Source organism: Anser anser (assembly GCF_964211835.1).
Source record: "Anser anser genome assembly, chromosome: 5".
NCBI classification, from domain to species: Eukaryota; Metazoa; Chordata; class Aves; order Anseriformes; family Anatidae; genus Anser; species Anser anser.
In genome coordinates this window covers 51,862,989-51,881,291 of record NC_139725.1, presented here as the reverse complement: position 1 = coordinate 51,881,291, position 18,303 = coordinate 51,862,989, and the positions used below count along the sequence as shown (strand labels likewise).

Here is an 18,303-nt window from a genome sequence, read left to right as displayed (position 1 = left end):
GGGAAGTTGCAGTGCAAATGTCGTCTTTGTGCTGTACTGAATCACGATACTGCTATATGGGTGAATTTTTTGTATTATTATTAAAAAGGAAAGCCACATGATCATTAGCTTTCCCTCCTTGCTTCCTTAGATTCCCTTAAATGCAATCCTGTTTAGATTTTAACCTAAAAACTTATAACTTTCCTGCTTCTTACCCTTTCAGTTTCTTCGAATGCAATGACTCAGCAGCTACAGGATGAATTTGACAGTAGCGTGGAGAATGCAGAAGCTTGGATGAAGGCCATCCAAGAGAGACTGAGGATCAATGACAACACCAAGGGACCTCGATCTGCCCTAGAAGCCAGACTAAGAGAGACAGAGGTAAGGGAAGAGTGATGTAATGGGTCAGAGATGCTAACAGTTGCAATTATCGCTGTGAGCTCTGGAGTTTTCTGTTAAGGAACTCTCAGCTACCCATGGCTGATGGAACATCGTTCCTGTGTGGACAGGCTTCTTATTTTCCATCTGCAAAATGTTTACAGACGTTGTAGAAAAAGAGGAGAGCAATCTGTTATCACAGGCTTCCAAGCTTTTCAGATTATTTCAGAAGATGAGCGGCAGGTTTGGCAGGTTAAAATGTCTGTGCACTTCTGTGTGCATGCTGAAAAGACGACTGAGTGGCTGCTTGCAAAAGTCAGGTATCATACAGGAGAATTGGATGATATCAGTGTCCCATCTCCTCCAGGACTCTAACACTGGTAGAGAAAGATTGCAGGTGTCCTAGTAATGGCTGTTCCAGAGTAATCTACTTGTCCTTTTCCATAAGACCTGGTAATAAGAGGCTTTACAGCTCCCCTTCATAATCCATCTAATGAAAAGGCAAATGTTTTCATTTTTTCTGTTCTGGCTTAATCTCTTGTATAACTCCCTCACAGAGATCCCATTGCAGATTGTGCCAGCTCTCTTACTGTGATTTTGCATTCATTAACTTCAGTTTCATTAGATGTTATCTTGTTCTTATAATCTCAAAAAATGAAACGCTCCTGTTTGTCCCATCAATAGCATTCATGATTAGAGGGAGTGGTGGCATTTCTGTGATTAACACTGAAACTATTTTTGTACTTGCATTACCTTCAATTCTAACTAGTCTGTTCTTTAAATCAATCAGCCAAATCTTTTCCATCGTTATTTACCCAACAGTATTTGGTTTTGTATCTACTAATGTTTGGACAGCCTCTTCTGAAGTTTAACAGCTCTAAGGAAACCTTGCAGGCTTACACAGAGAGCGAGATACTTTACGCAATGGCATAGCAATGTCGTTGGTCTTTTTCCCTAACTGTGGCTCACTGAAGGCTGGATCTTGCCTCTGGCCTAATTTAGAGACTCTTCATGGAGTGATGGATGATGGCTAGATTTATATGTCAGTCATGAGAATCTGAAGTATTTCCTCATGGGCTATGGATTTATTTCTGCCTTTAAATAATTTTCATTCTTTCCTTTTGTCTGGGAAACTGACACCTACAGTCTCCAGGAATATGTGGGAAGCACAGGAACTTGAGTAAGGAGAGTGGTAGTCTGGCAAAGGGGGTGCAGTCATGGCAGAGATGTAAGGCTTAGACGTTTGTGGTGATTTAATATGGCTGAACTGAATCCTGTTGACTTCTGTGTGATTTGGAAGTTTGTAACCTGCACAAAATCAAGTTATGTTAATTCAGACTTCAGAAACTCGTCATTCTAAAGACAAACAAGTGTCTATTCTCTCTTTGTGTGTACGTTAGCCACCTCCTGCTCTCTCATCCTGCCTTCCTGGTGGGCTTGGCTTGCCTGTCTCCTCACAATGTGCTCACCGCTTCACCTATTGGCTGTTTTTAAATCCTGTCATCATTTTTCAGTTCCTTTTTTGCATCTGGCTTGCATTTTTTTTTTCATGCTTCCTTCCTGTGGTTTACTTTCGGTTAATTTATTAATGAAAATGTCAGCCAACGATAGCAATCATTTAAACAGATTTGAAAAATGCCTGTACAGCCACTGCTTTCTCTCTGGCTGTTGTTTGCTTTCACTTCAAGTGCTGGAAAAATGTCAGGCTTTGAACACAGCTTTCCTCTAAATTTTTCCTGTTGGGTGAGAGATGTGGCTTTTATTTTCTTTTCCTAGCCTACCCTTTGACCTGCTTTCTTGGATTATTTTAATCACATGGTTGGTTGAAACACCTGCTCGTAAGTAACATGCAGATGTGCCATGGTCATGCAAGAAGAGCAGTCTTTTCCCAGAATGTGAGACTGGAAGTTCAAAGGCCTGTGATTTGGTCTCACCTTTGCAATAACTGACTTGGTTTATTTTTTTTTCCTTTGAACAAATCCCATGGCCTTATCTTTCCAAAAGTAGCTGCTAAGTTTGAACCTCTCCATATTTTCAAAACAGAAGCCTTCTCCTTCAAACTGGAGAGCCTGCAGCGTGCCAGGAGTTTGTGGAAGAACAGCAGGAAAAGCCAATCCAATGGTATCAGAGGATTGGATAAAATAGTGCTAAAAGCTGGCATCCAAGTTTGGACATAGTTATTCTGCAATATTGTACACAAGTTGTGCTAATTTTCTGTGTTCAGGTAAAGAAAGAGAGTTTGTTTCAGATTAGATGGCTTAACTTTCAATTCTTGGCTTTCTGATTTGTACAAGATACATTTTTTCAGCAATTCATAACTTAGCAATTTAGGGTCAAAGCAAAATTTGGCAGCAGACAGGAAATTCCACTAGTTAGCTTCTCTTGGTTTGTTTTCTGAGCCAACCTTTATTTGCAATAGGAGGCCTTTTGAATACACTTCATGATGTCTTATAGTACAGCTTAGAATGGAGATGTGGAGATTGCTACTTTTTAGCTAACAAAATGTTTTTCAATTCCTACATGGTTTTCAATTCAATTCAGTCCTTTAGGATGGTTAAGAAAAAACAAATCTGAAGAAAATTTCTTACTTTCCACTCAGGAAAAACTTTGCAGCAGGGACTATAGGATTCCTAGAAAAAGCAAAAGTTAAATTTCATCAATTATGCTTGCTTTCTTTTCAAATTTTCAGTCTCATTTGTTTTTCTCACAGAAAATATGTGCTCTGGAACCAGAAGGCAGCTTGAAAATCGACTTGATTCTTGTGAAGGCAGATGCTGCTCTTCGTAGCATCAGTGAGGATAAGAAGCGTGAAGTATTATCTAAATTGAGACACATTAAAGCCTTGTGGGAAGAGACAGCCATATACATCACTCACTGTCACAGGTAAGACGAGTGTACTCTGCACAAGGCTGCTTTTTGGGTTGAAGCAAGTTATTTCATCCAGTGCTTTTGTAAAGTGATTCTGCCCCTGTCTTCTGCCTGGATTGCAGGTAGCAGTCACTGCTAATCCTAATCGCTGCTAATCCACGAGCATTTGGGGGTTTGGAGGGAAGTAGTGGGGAGAGAGTTAGTGGAAACTCAGCTCACTCTCCCTTCATAGCCAGCCCATCTCACGGACTTGGACAATGAATTTTGCCAGGCATAGATACCTTCCTTGTACAGGATATTTCCCCACGGAGTAGGGAGGACCTGGAAAGTAAATTGTGACCTTCTGAAATCAGAACATCTTAAAGGACAAGGCTCTCAGCATTTTTTCTTTGAATGCCTTTTGAGCTTGCCAGTTTCCACTGGTCCCACCATGATTTCATTTAACTCATCTCTCTTGCTCTCCCCAACAGCCGCATTGAATGGGTCTGGCTGCACTGGAGTGAGTACCTGAAAGCCCAGGATGAGTTTTACGCATGGATTCACAACATGAGGGTGACCTTGGAGCCTGACATTGAGTTGCAGCTTGGCTTAAAGGAGAAGCAGTGGCAGCTGAGCCACGCTCAGGTTCTGCTGAATGATGTCTTAAATCAGTCAGTCTTGCTGGAGAGGCTGCTGGAAGAAGCTGCTTCCTTGTTCAACAGGATAGGTGATCCCAGCGTTGATGAGGATGTTCAGAAGAAAATGAGGGTGGAATATGAAGGAATCAGGGAAGAAGCTCAGGTACACCTATTAACAACGGGAGGTGTTCAGATTTCATCAATATGCAGTATCATTTACTATCTGTTTCTTGACTGGTGGGCTTACCTGATAGGACTGCAAAAAGAAGCAGAGCTGAGGATCCCTTTTGTTTTAGTCAGTGGGCTGGTTGTAACAGTCATCATGTCCCAAAATAAGCTGTTAATTGGGATGCTCTCATGCTGTACCTTATAGTATGTTGTTGTAAAGTGATTGTAAGCTGCTTGCTGTGATCTGGTCAACACTGGTTTAGGTTTATGTAAAGTTTGAATTGCTCCTCATCTCTTGGGGCATTTTTGGGGCATCACTGATCTTTTTGCCTGGTACAAAGTATGCATTCACAGGGCCAGGGAATATCACGAGCTTGAGCACTAGTTGGTGGTTGTTGAATTGGTTTCAGATCCAGAGCTGCACTCTCTACCTGTAGAACTGGGAAGCACTGAGATGGAGTCAGCTGCAGCCCGACACTGAACTCAGCTGGCCAGTCCCAGGATCTGAGCTCCACTAAACACAAATACTAATTTGTGCTTGATGCTAATCTTCCAGCTTAACCAGTTATTAGGCTGGTATAAGATGCTGTAATTCATCTTTCAGTGCCAGTGATTTCCTTTGACCCTGTTCCTGGGTAAAGAAACTAGGATAAAGACAGGATTGGACCATGTGGCACGGCTAAGGGGCAGAGACTTGCACGTGGACAGAAGAGTTCAGTTGCTTCCTAACTCATATCAATAGAAATACTCAAAAGAATATTTGAAATATAAACTCATATAGCATATAGAGCTTCTTAAAATCTAATTTGCGCCTCATAGTTGCTTCCAACAAACCCATGGGCTGGATTTAAGTGATGCAAATACAGATAATTTCCATCTCATTTGCTCTATCTGGCCCTGACATAGTATTGCCTTCTATTTGTTCCCACATCACAACACAGCCCAGAGCTGGAGCAATGTACGCTATCCCTCCCTGGGTGCTGTTGTAACAAAGGTTAGTTTTGGATCACTCTGGAAGAACAACATTGGGGTGCTCACACCATTTACTCTGCTTGCTCTATAGATACTTTTTCTGTTTAAAAAATTAAAAACAGGAAAAAAAAAAGAAAAAATAAAAAACAGCTGGCAAGTCTCTCTAGAAAACAGAGTATTAAGAAATTTTGTATCTGCAGCTGCTGCAGAGAGGCTGTAAAACCACCAACAGACTTGCAACTCAATGTTGATTATTTATATTTAAAAGTCTGTCTCTTCATTATGAGGCAATTGGTTTTATGAATAAGAAGGTTTCTTGGAATTCAGGTGTTCTCTATCTAGATTGCCATTTAAAATTCTCATTCAGTCCCTCCTAACCAAGATTTGTGTTTGGCTTGGAAGCAGGAGACAGTCATTAGACATTTTAATAAGGCTGTTCTTTCAAACAAGTGATTTGAGTACTCAAAGCCTGAATGTGACCTCTCTGAGACTGGTTTTACATAGTGTAATTTCTCTGACTGACTTGGAAACATGCTGGTGTAAATGAGATCAGGAAGTGTCTCACAGTACATAAAATATGTTTTTATGTCTCCAGCCAGAAAAAAGCTTTTCTTTGGCATTGGTTACAAATACCACATTTCACAGAAAGATGGGGTGAGAAAATCCAGCTAAAAATCCCTTTCAGGAGGTATGAAATAAAGAAAGGGGTTGGGAAGACTCGGATTTTGCAGCTGAGGTAAATGTGGAGTTCATTAGGTAATGCCAAGATTAAAGGCACGTTGGAAAGCAGAACAATAGTTAAGGAAGCCCTGCCACCTCTTCCACCAGGAGAGAGGAATGAATGAAAGAGATGCAGGAGTTGTAAGGGGATTGTTTCAGCCCCTCACATGATGAGAGGCCAGGCTAAATGTGAATTGCAGATGCCAGCTGAATGCCTGAGCTGCCTGCCACAGGAGGAATCCTGGGATCTGTAGATTACATTTGTGTTGAAGAGCATTTTTAGATCTCGTGCAGTTGTCCAGCCCTATCGAATACAAGCTCTTGGACAGAGATTATTAAACAGTTTAATGGTTTTCTTGTGACATTGCTTTGCTTCTCTGGTATGAGTAAACATTTTTTTTTTTCCTCCTTGTAGTGTTAACATGTGCCCTTATTTCCAAATTTTAGAACGTCATCATTTTCTTTTAATTAATCAACAGGGATATTTTTAGATATGGCAGCCATTCCCTAAGTGCTTTCCCTTGCCCGATAAAATATCAATATGCAGATGTAGATGGTTGTGGGATTTAGCATAAATTATGACTGAAGATGATAAGAAAAGGTAGTTAGTCAAATATATCAAATATGTCTGAACACACTGCTTTTTATCCATGTTGTCTCTTTTAACTCAAGCCTAGATATTTATAATGCCAGCTCTCTTGTACCTCAGAGCTACTAAGACTGAAAGCAGCAGGAGAGGCTACAGGAGCTTTCTGTACTCAGTTTGGGAGAGGGATTTAGACCAGGAACTTCCTTTATATGCTCTAAATTGCCTTCCAGAGGAGGCTTGGTTGCCTTTGCTGGCTGTAAGGGGACCTTAGGGGAAAGTGTTTCCTATGGCTCCGTCCACCCTCTGTGAATACCCAGGGCTGAGCGGATCCTGCCCAGACACATTTCTTCCTCTTGCAGCCCATGGTGGACCCATTCTCTTCCTGCCATGCTCTCATTCTTTCCAGGGCCAAGTCCTTGCTGAATATATCTCCTCACGTTAACCAAGTATGTGGAGATGGAGTTTAACGCTGCCCTACTCCCCAAACAGCTAATCTAACAGAAGCAAGTGATGTTAGTTTTCCCATCATTTTCCCCATTATTTCCCTGCCTAACATCTTGGTAGGGGGACCTCAGCCAGTTTTTGTTAGCCTTTTGCTTGACAGCTAGCACAGTCTGTCCACGTATGTGTCATCTCTTCCTTATGGACCGTGCACTTCTTTGTTTTGACTGAATAGCCTATGCCAGGGTGGGTCATTTCTACTTCCCTTTTAACCCTCTATATGTTATCACCAGGCCTTTGAGTTTAATAATAGCTCTGCTTTGTTATTCTGGTTCATTCCCTTTGGGGCTTCTATCTACATTAGCCTAATTCCCTGGAAACAATAAACTTGGGCTCACGTACTTCAGTTTGATGTTTGGACCCAACACACCACTATAACGATTGCACTCCTCAGGTGCCTAACTCAGGCCAAAGTTTAACCTCCATGCACCTCTGCAGACTTGAGAATCAAGGCAAGGGGACACAGCAAACGGGTGCAGAGTTTTGCTGGATACATCTCAGCCACAGAAGTCTGTAGTCATAATTCTGCTTTTTGGTCTGTCACCCACACCTGTGCTTGCATAAGTCAGCAGAGGTGAGAAGTCAGCGTGGAAAAGAGAGAGCTGTGCTGCCACCTGCAGAGTGGCAGCTTGGTGCTGCGCCGTGGCCATAACCTGTCCCAAGGTTAAGGGCGAAGGCCCAGTGGGACCACCACTCCGAATTCCGTATTACACAAAATGAAACTCACCCTACTGTCAATGACAGCACAGCCTGTCAAGGGTGCTGCTACAAGCACCAAGTGTATTCCACAGAGGGCTTTTTTTTTCCCCATAGCGTAACACAATTGCGTTTCACGCCAACTGCTGAAGGGCAAGAAAAAATCAATCTGATTTGTAGGAAATAGTACTTGGTTGGATATTATATTAGTGAAACAACAGAACAAGATTGCTTATGATTCATGTAAAATATCCTTCGGCAAACACAAAACCTCAGCTGACAAGGAAGGATAGACTGAGCGATGTGATTCTGCCCTGTGAGTGGTGCCAGGCTGGATCAGTGGGGAGCAACTCCTGAAGTGCAGGCCCCGCTAAGTTCGGGGATTATTGTTTTCTGGATACATGGAGAAAATCAAGCCTGCTTCCCATAGACTTAATTTTTCTTCCAGGCTCTGCACTAGCACCAGAGCATGGTTTGTGATCTGCAAACAGTGGGGGAAAATAAATAAATAAATAAATAAATAAATAATATTGTTATATTATATTATATTATTATATTCCTGGGCTACATGATTTCTAGGATTATTTTGAAGGTGATGGACACTTTCTTTGCAGCCTGTTTAAATAACGATCACTGAAATAATTTGTGTGCCTATAGCACAATTTCTCTTATTCTCATTTTGACAGATCAATAAAGTTAATGTGTTGTGTGCTCAACTTTATTTTTAACTGGCATGAGGATCATTTCTGCTTGTCCCCCAAAGTCCAAACCAGAAATGGACTTCTGTCTCTTCTCTTTTTCTAATGAGAGAATCGGAAGTTTTGGAAAGGGGAGGCTAGGAGATCACCAGAGAAGACCTTGCAGTTTGTCTGCGGGGGGACAAGGCACTGAGACCCTGCAGGACAACTGGGACAAGCCTTTATGCACCCTCGTGTCCTGCTTTTTGAGATGAACCATGAATTCCTCTGCAGGCCAAGTGCTATCAGGGTTCATGGAAAGGGGCTCTTGTTTATAAATTCTGCGTTACAGTTTAAAGGAAAAAGAGCCAGATAAGCACCGTCCTCACTGCTTCTGATGTCTCTTGTTACAGAGTAGAGTGAAACTGCTTGAAAAGATAACCAACGAGCACGAGCGGTACAGCACTAACGTCAACCAGTTTCAATCGTGGCTGAATGGTGTGACAGAAAGATTAAACTGCTGCATTGGGGAAGCAACCAAGTCTTCAGCAGAGGACAAGCTAAAGGCACTGAAGGTCCTTAAATGAAATAATTCTGACAATGAAGCAGGACTGTGTGTTCTCCATACCTTTATATGTTTCTCAAACCACAAGGATGTACTTAAGAATAGAATTACACAAACAAAATAAGGTGGTAGTTGTTGTAATGTTGGTGAAGAGTTATTGCAGGTCTGAAAATCATTAGTATATATGGTTCTCCTGATGGTATCAGGAGTTGCAGGCTGTTTTTTTTTTTTTTGTTTGTTTGTTTGTTTGTTTGTTTTTTGTTTTGTGGTCGTGTTTGTTGTTTTGTTTTGTTTTCCTTAAAGCCAGCTCTTCCACAATTATGTGATTCTTTGAGCAGCTTGCCCTTTTAAACTTTTAAGTGAAATTATATTTGGTAAATATGTTCCAAATAGAGCCTGAGGGCACACAGGTCTTGAGCGTTTAGAGCTGGTGATAAAAACAACAGTTTTGAGAACAGTTTTTAATATTTTAATACCACGGCTTAAACTGTTCAGCTTTAAATCTCATAGATTTTTTTGCCTGCAGCTCCTGTTTTCTCCATCAGGGACCTCAGATGACAAGCATTTCTGAAAATCAAGCCAATATTTTCAGAATTATGGCAGGTAGTATTACTCAGAAGGCAGTCAGATGACCAACCCGGGCTTCTGGTCACTTGAAAAAAAGCATACCAAACTTGAAATAAGAAGTGAAGAAGAAAATATGTACAACTAGGAGAAGTGGTCTAGTTTTCCTACTGTTTTTACCTTTTCCCTAGTTTCCAATTCCTACAGCTAATGTTTATGTAACTTCTTTCTGCAGGAAATTACCAAAGCCATCAAGAGTGGTGGGAAGAAATGGAAGCACCTTGAAAATCAATGTGCAGAGGTGATTCAGAATACCTCCCCATTGGGAGCTGAGAGAATGAAGGATGAACTCGAAGAGCTGAAAAAAGCCTTGGAGAAGTTGAAACTGCTGAGCAGTGAGGAGGAGGAAATATTGCTCAAGATCCAACAGTCAGAAAGTGCCTACAAGTCCCAAGCCAGACAATTAGAAGCAGATATCCAGGAATTCAGAAGAGACCTACAGAAACTAGAAAATGACCTGAACACTGGGGAAAGGGAAAAGACTGAAGATGAGTTTGTAGCTCAGTGGAGAAAATGCAATGTAAGTTGCTGTCCTTCGAATGCTTAACAACAGAAGGTATCAAATGCAGTCATAGATTGAACACACATAGTCACATCCAGCTGCCTGTGCCATTGTTTACAGGTGATAAGGAAAGAGTAGTAGTGTATATGAAACAGACTGACAAAAGTGTGAATACCAACCATGGAATCAACTACTCTAACCTTTATCTCACTCTTCACAGTGGGGAGGAGGACTGGAAGATGATTTGGAGTTTTGCATTTTGAGTTCATAGGGAAAATATGCAAAAGGAGAACAATACAGAACAAACAACACAATTTGCTCTACTTATAAAGAAGTAGGAAAAATAATGCCTCACTGCATATACAAATATATACATTCGTTCATATACATACAAATGTGTCCCTACAAGTACACATACTTTGGGGGTTTTTGGAAGGCAATTTTTATGTTATATCCTTCATCTGTGTAAGGTGGGTGCATGTATTCCCCTACCATCAAACACATCTATTTTTTAAAAGAAATCCTACATTTGTAATAATCCAGTATTTACAGCAAAATCAATCTGTTGGAAAAAGGAGTGCAAAAAGTTATTTGCACATAAAGTACATAAGAATCTTTACCAGTCATTTCCTCTTGAAAGGTTGGTTTTGCATTTATCATCTCTTTCCAAAATACTTTCCGTAGCTATTCATATGTCTAGAAGTCAGCAGGACTAGATGGGGAAAATTACACGTAAAAAAAAAAAATCCACTAAATACAGATCAGTTTGATCCAATTACAGCTACATTTTTGTTGTTGTTTTAGTTTCCTTACATCAGCATAGAATTAAGCTCTATACTTATGGATGTTTCAGAAAGATCTGTTCCTGCAAACAGAGGTGGTTAAGATTATTCCAGATATGCATCTTGTTATATAGTGCAATCAGTGAACTGAAACTGGGTCTAGCTGTGATTCACTGTTCAAACAGCAAACCCTGCAGATCAGATCCCAGAGGGTAGGCAGTGCGGCAGAGAGTGAGGAGAGCAGAGAGCACCTGCAGGAACAAAACAGTTCCTGAGAATATTTTTTACTTTATCAAATTTCATATTCATTACAGCCAGGAATAAAGGCATCAGAAGGGGGAGTTTTGGTTAGCAATGTGAATACCTTGAGAGGCAGCCTTAGCACTTCATTTCATGTTCCAGACAGTACATATGGTGTGACATGTTTGTTATTTTTGTGATTAAGGCAACAAGAGCAGTTCTGGCTGCAGAAGAGTCGAAGATTGAGAGGCTGAAGGCTCAGCTTAAGGATCTGCTACAGTTTTCCCAAGATGTGCAGCCACACGCTGAGAGTGTTGTCTCTGCCATACGGGACTATCAAAGGTAGAGAGAAGTCTGACTCTGGAGGGGGGGAGCAATCTCTCAGGCATTGAAGGGATTGAGAGGAGCCTAGTAAAAAAGAAAGAAGCCATATAATTGTAGGTGACAGGTGGAAAAAAAGTGTTTTTTTTTTTCCTTTTTTTTTCTTTTTTCTTTTTTCTTTTTTTCCTAATTACATCTGCCTCCACATTTCAGTAAGCCTGTAATTTTAGCCATTTGCTAGGAGTTGTAGGTTTCTGGAAGTTTTCAGGCAGTGATCTTGTGTCATTGATGTTGTATACGGTTCGAAGAAAATTAGATTGTTGGCAGCTAATTTGATCTTCTTAGTCTTGTATAATAATAATTCATGTACTTTGCTTGCCTTTCATGACAGCAACTAGAAAATCAGGACAGGAGCTGTAGTAGTAAACGGTTCAGAAGAATTATGGCCCTTCCTTTTTGAGTCTGCTGTGATGACTCATCGGCCTTAGCAATTACTTGGCAGAGTTTATTCCCCTTCTCCTGGCTGCATGCATGCATGATTCCTGTTTTCAACTTGCCTTGGTTTGGAAACTCTGAAAGTTTAGCCTCTCCCTAGACTTCAGTGTTTCCGTTTCCAGGCTGCCTGGAATCAGGAAGTAAAGAAGCTGCAGCAAATTTTGCAAACTAGAAGAAAGGATCATTTTTTTGAGGGAAAAGAAAGGTCAGTTTTTGTCGTTTCGTGGTATTTTTTAAATGTATACAAGCTTATTTTCCTCTGTCCAGTGCAGAGTATGCTGCCTAGCTGGGAGGGTTATGGAAAAGGATTTCAGTTTAAAAACTAGCAAGTAGATGATGTCAAAAAAAAAAGCAGAGAAAGCAGAACTTGCGTCTGAGTAGAAAATGGCAGCTGCTCTTTCTCCAGCTTCTTTCCAAAGCTTCTTCGCAAAGTCTGGCAGCTTCACGCTGAGCCTGGCAGGGGCAGCAGAGCAAATGGCAAGGGACATGTAATGTCAGTGCTTTCCTTTTGCGGAGCTTTCAGCTTCTGCAAACTTGTCTTTGTTTAGCTTTGTGACGTCCCGGTGACACGAGTAAGATTATTCTCTCTGATTTTATGGACAGGCAGAATTAATCATGATTACCTTGGAAGCCTGTGGCATTGTTCTTGACTACTTATCCCGTGAATTCTCGGGATATGGTTCCCATATGCACACGCAGTTTGGGCTGCATTCTGCCATGTCAAACAGGACTCAGAAAACTGGGAAGTCAGGAAAGCTTAGAAAAACAGGAGGCAGCTGCATGGGGTGTGTCTCTGCTAGGCCTTGTTACTCAGCTGTATCTTGGATAAGCCTTTGTAAGAGAAGCCTGGATACTAAATAAATGTGTGCCGATTTAGTTTTATATATATACGCACATACACGCACACAGAGGTAGGTAGGTATGTGTATACATATATATATATTTATATTTTTCCAGAATCATATATATAAATGTATATAAATACAAGAGATTCTGCAAATGTGGTTCTGCAAAATTTTAAAAATCTAGATCTGAAGACAAAAAATGATTATTTATTTTCCTTTTGTTATAAGTAAGTTAGGGTGATCACAGTTTTCTTAATACAATTTTTATATGTAAAACTACAGACAACTGCAGTTAAATTCTAGATACTCTTGGCTTGTTCCTCCAAAAAGTCAATGAGACTGCTCTGGTAATATAATTTGGTAAATCATGCTGTTGATATCAGCCAAGAAAGATGGCATACAAGGAGAAATGACTGACTGCTAAAAACACAAAGTAGTTCCTAATACACAGTTGTACAAAAGAAAAATGTGTCTTGGGGCATCTAAATGAAGTTTTGTCAGACCTTTCTGATTGACAGAACAGCTGTCAGTATGTAACACCAGGCTCAGGCAGTAAAAAAGGCTGAGGCTTTTGTGTTGCTTATGGTTTACACCCAAAGACTGTGTTAATTCATGCCTTGATGAATGGGATATTTGGACTTGGATTTCTTTGTAATTTTTTTTTTTTGGCACTTTATCCTTGCAGTGTTAGAGGGAAGACATCTAAAATGAGTACCGACACGGAAACTCAACTGAGGAAACTTTTCCAAAATCCCCTGCAAGATTTTGAACAATGGAAGCCTTCCGTCCAGATGCTCCTGAAGTCTCCAGAGCCATTGCTGGCTCAGATTGAGGTAGTAAACCTGTTACTAAATTCGGAAACTGATACTTGGTATGTGTTTGTCCAAGCTATGCCAGCAGCTGCCTGTGTACAGCTGCCAACCAGCAGCAGCTGGAAGGGTCTTTCCTGTATGATATGAAACCCCACAGCACCGAGTTCAACTCGAGCTGTAGCGAAATGTCTTACTTTCTGCCCTTCCCTGGTTAATTGGAGTTGTCAACTGAATAGACTGAAGTGCTAGGTATCTTTAACAATGTTGATAATACTGTTTAGCCTTAACCCAAATCTCCCTGGACAGGAAGTCTGTGGACTCTGTAATGAGCATGTAGTAATGTAGTTGTGGGATTAAAATGCATGATTTCTGCATGCACCCGGAAAGGTGCGTTTGTTACTTTGTCATCCCTGTAATCTCCAGAATAGATGTGTCTGTGAACAGGGATGGAGTTTACCCTTGGGATGAGCATTCAAGCTGTCCTTTCTGTTGGTTGTTTAGGCCTCTCCTCTGCACAGACAACTCTTTCCATAGTTCAGCTTTCCTCTATTTCTGTTCACAAAATGGATGCAGCCCTGGTGCTTCTAACATTATCAGGAAGACTTTTCCTTTAACTGGGCACTGTCCAGGTACCTTCTGTTACCCCTTGTCGGCCCAGCATGCTGTTTTTACCTGAATTTGTCATACTGCTTTGGTTGTGTGACTTGTGTGAGAATAATACAGTTATGTTATTATTTTTTTGTTTGTTTATTATGATTCCACTGGAAAAATTGTTTTTCCTTTAGGTTGCTCTAGCTGAAAGCTCCCAGTTCAAAGAAAAGTTGATGACATTACAGCTGAAGAAAGATTTGCTAAACAATATCCTTGGTGAGGAAAAAGCTAAATCTTTCCTAGCAGAAGTAGCTGAAGCTTCAAAGGAGAGAGAAATACTACACAAAAGTCTGTTACAAACCAAAAGCAAACTCCAGGTGAGCTTCAAAGCCCATATGCAGACTTTGCCTGTGACAAAGATGATGATCAATTTTTTACTAAGTCAGCTTTATAGAAATAAATTTAGTATGAACCAGTTATGCCCAATCTATTTTCCTAGGCTAATCAAATATTCAAATAAATTTATGGCCTGTTGCATAGTGTGGCATAGGATTTGTTCTAAGTATGAAATGGACATTAACAAAGATAATGCCAAGGGATGTACACTGAACGCTGATTTTTTTTCTTCTTTCTCCTCCTAGAATTTGATATCGCAACATAAGGACTTCGATGCTGGTTTTGCACCATTGCAGAAGAAATTATCTGCCATCAAAGCCAAATTAGATCTGGAGAATGAACCACAGACAAACCTCTTGGGTAAAAAGACACAACTCCAGAGACTCCAGGTACTTTACAGCAATGCTTGACCATGATATCCTCAGTTAATAGTGCTCCTGGTCATGTTTTATTAGTGTTAGAAATTCAGGACTGTTTCCCCTAAATTGAGCAATTTTTTTCACCAAAGAGAATGTATCCTGCTGCTAACCACTGAGAATGAAACTAAGATAAACTGAACCAATCTAACTCCCTTCATAAACAGGGAGTTTTCATTGTCTCACCTCCCTTCACATCACTTCTTCCTGCTGTTTACCTTCTCACAGCTTTGACACTTGCCCGATTTACACCAAGTGCTAATTCAGCTGGCTAAGATAGGGAAAATAATAACCATTGGAAAAAATATTATAATTTTCCATCTGTTTAATGTTTTGAACTGGTTCAGCAAAGGGTCCAGCATGGTCAGTGGGACTAGATAGCTGGGAAAGGGGACAGAAGAGTTGAAAGGGAAAAGAGAGGGAGCATCAATCTTCCTTTTGGCCGTGGTGACCTATGGTGATTCAGATATACTATGCCATTTCACCTTTGGTGACTGTAAAGTTGTCAGTACTTACCTGATTGTATTATGTGTCCTCTGGCAGCTTCCCAGCATCTTGTTGTCTTTGTTATCAAGAGGCGACATGTAAGAACATCCAACCATTTCTTTCAGAACTATTTACTTCTAGACATCAAACAAACAATTTTCTTAATGCCTTTTTTTGTTTTTGTTTTTTGTTCCTTCACACTCTCAACTGAAATTTCCTTTAGTGAATGTTTGGTAAAGGGCCACACCACATCTAGCACATAGCCTTTACACAGTCTGTCTTTTCCACTGCAGATGATCCAAGATGACCTGGCAGAGCTTGCAATTCAAATGGAAGAGGTAGAGAAGCTGGTTCAGTCAAACACGACACACAGGCATGAAATGAATCAACTTTTATCTGATGCTCAGGCCCTGAAGAGATCACTGGAGGTAACGTACAGAAGAGTTTTTGGTTGCAGGAGGAGTTACCAGTTGCCCCATTTAAAATAAAGAAATAAATACATAAAATCTTTGAGCATATGAGATTATAAGCTATGAAAGACAGATATTTTCATTTCAGGTGAAGAAAGCACTACATTCTTATGACTTTGATAACCCTTCTAGGATTCTCTGGTTATCTGTAATGTAATTTCCCTTCGGCACAGACTACCTTCCACGTGTATTTTTTTATATAGATAAATTATTTCTGGAGCGGGTCTGAGATTTCTGACAAATAGATCTGATAGTTACATTATCATGGAGGTGCTTGGACTTGTTCATGGATTCCTAGACAGAGCTGTAGTACTAAACCAACTGTTTTTTCTTGTGTAGCTTTGTGACCTGAAAGTTGATAAGTGTTGCCCTTTCACAAGTACTAGTTTTGACCTGAGACTTTCTGTAGCTTGTAAATGTAGTTATAAAACGACCTTTCAAAACAGTCTCAGAAGAGCTTATGAAATGACCTTAGTTATGCAGAGCACCGTAAAATTACGTGTAATAAAGTGTTACCCTAATATGCACTGTTGAATTTTAGTTTCAATCTGAATATTTCATTTATCATTGAACTGGACTTTTGAGGGAAAAAGAAAAAAAATGTATATACAGTCATTTCTGTTTCAAATAGTAAAAGATGTATTTAATAATGATTGAGGTATAAAAAAAAATCATATCCTTTATTCTGTTTCAGCTGAAAAAAAAGGAGCTATGCTAGTGCTTAATGCCCCCATGTGGTTGAATTCAGGTCTGCACGAGCTTTTAGGTGTCTGCTACGTAACTGATACTAAAAGCTTTTTGTGTCTCGTTAACAGCTGTTTGTGTCCTTTCTGCCCATGAGATTCTGTGTTAGCACTCACAGCATTAGATCTAGCAGTAAAAGTGCTTTTTGTCTGTGTTCTATTGCTGACATATTTTTATCATTTGCAGATGATGATCCAGCAGACTGAAGAGCATGTTCAGAAGCACTGGGCATTTAATGACAAACTCTCTGACCTCGAGCAGTGGATCACAGCAACCACAGAGAAGATCAGCTCCTACCAAGGTGCTGATGGAAAGCAGATCACTGAGAGCAGGATGGCAGACCTCGAGGTGAGAAAGGCATTTTAGTGTAAGATGCTGCAAAGTGAATAAGTAATATTCAGGCATTATGAGAAGGGGTTTTATAGCCAGGGGCTCTAAGCTGAGGAGAGTGGTGATGTTTGTTCTTCCTGAGATAACTTTTGCTGCTGCTGCCTCCCTGCTTTGCCCCGTGCTGTGGGAGATGGAACTAGGTACAAGACAAGAACAGTGAGAAATAGACAACTGTAGAAATGGATAAATTTTTATCAAAGGACTAGTGGTTTTGAAATGTTATACCTATCTTTGTCTGTATGTATGCATCAATACATTGAACATTACCGTGTTACCTATCCTTATACTGTGTTGAACCAAGCAATTCCACAGTTGCTTTTTTTTTTTTTTTTTCCCTATGTAGCAGTATTTTGCATGCTAGACTCACTCTGCCAGCTTACCTTAGCTGGCAGCCTTTATCTTCATATGGGAAACTAAAATATCTCAAGGGAAGTCTACAGAAGGGATGCACTGACAGCTTAGGCCCTTTAAGTTTTGCCATCAGCTCTTTGACTTATGTTGGCTTTTTGCAAGAATCCTCAGAATATCTTTTTTCCCGCTAGGTATGTTCTAGCTAGTGCCAACAGAACCAGCATAGTCCTGGACTGAACATGGCCTTCAGTCTGACATAGCCTCTGCTTTACCCAGGATACCTAGAAGTAACTGTAAGGGCTGTGCGTTTCAGAGATGGCTAGCAGAGTTTCCAGATAAGGAGATCCAGCTGCACCTTGTAGAAGCTCATGGCCAGCTGGTCATGGAGAAGTCTTCCCCAGAGGAGACCGCCTATGTCCAGGCTGAGCTGGATCAGCTGAAGGAGTCTTGGAGATCACTGAAAGAAATGGCAACTGGGTAAGTGTTCGTGTATGTTTTCCTCAAGTCCCTTCAAGGGTCTGCTCCTCACTGCTGTATGACCAGAAATACTTGGTGCCTTATGCTCTGTGCTGTAAAAGTGAACAACTATGTCACAGTGCTGGGAAGCAGGATAAGATTTTATTTCACTGTTTGTAAGTTGGAAATCACAACTTTGAAGAAAATCATTTTAGAAAATCCAAGGACCAGAGTAGTCTCTGAAGCTGCCTTTTTTCATGCTTGGAGCAGGCAGTGCCTCCTTAGGGTCCGGCTCACCCTTGTCCAGCAGTCCATGTCCAAGGAAATAGGACATAGACTGGGTGATTTCTGCTGTTGTTCCTCACCTGCCCATTCTCTTTGCTGTCTGGTCCAGAGATACCTCAAAGGAGGCTATGTCTGTGACAGCTTGTGACTTTTGCAAACCTGCAGGAGTCCAAGCAGAGCTAAAGCCCTCCCTTAGCTGGCAAATGTGGACTTATTTATTTTGCCCTCACGGTGCAATGTCAAACTGCTGTTCAGGCCTGTTAGTCCGTATTAAAATTTAATACTGTGCTACTTGTGAGTGTGTGTGTGTATTCATACGTAGTGACAGGATAAGCATAAAAATGACCTAAATTGAGGAAGGCCTAAT

At 40.7% G+C, this 18,303-nt stretch overlaps 1 protein-coding gene across 5 annotated transcripts in view; it reads left to right on the top strand.

The window, feature by feature from the left end:
* The window catches only part of SYNE3 (spectrin repeat containing nuclear envelope family member 3), a 65,132-nt gene that overhangs the window by 21,350 nt on the left and 25,479 nt on the right, over nt 1-18,303 (top strand). For all 5 annotated transcript variants that reach the window (XM_083838124.1, XM_083838126.1, XM_083838127.1 and 2 more), the window contains exons 2-13: nt 203-360; nt 3,068-3,240; nt 3,696-4,005; nt 8,579-8,740; nt 9,530-9,874; nt 11,084-11,220; nt 13,225-13,372; nt 14,137-14,319; nt 14,584-14,727; nt 15,534-15,668; nt 16,641-16,802; nt 17,509-17,672. In XM_083838124.1, coding sequence (XP_083694250.1) covers nt 217-360; nt 3,068-3,240; nt 3,696-4,005; nt 8,579-8,740; nt 9,530-9,874; nt 11,084-11,220; nt 13,225-13,372; nt 14,137-14,319; nt 14,584-14,727; nt 15,534-15,668; nt 16,641-16,802; nt 17,509-17,672 — 2,207 coding nt within the window. In that variant the 5' untranslated portion in view covers nt 203-216. The remainder of the gene's footprint in view (nt 1-202; nt 361-3,067; nt 3,241-3,695; nt 4,006-8,578; nt 8,741-9,529; nt 9,875-11,083; nt 11,221-13,224; nt 13,373-14,136; nt 14,320-14,583; nt 14,728-15,533; nt 15,669-16,640; nt 16,803-17,508; nt 17,673-18,303) is intronic.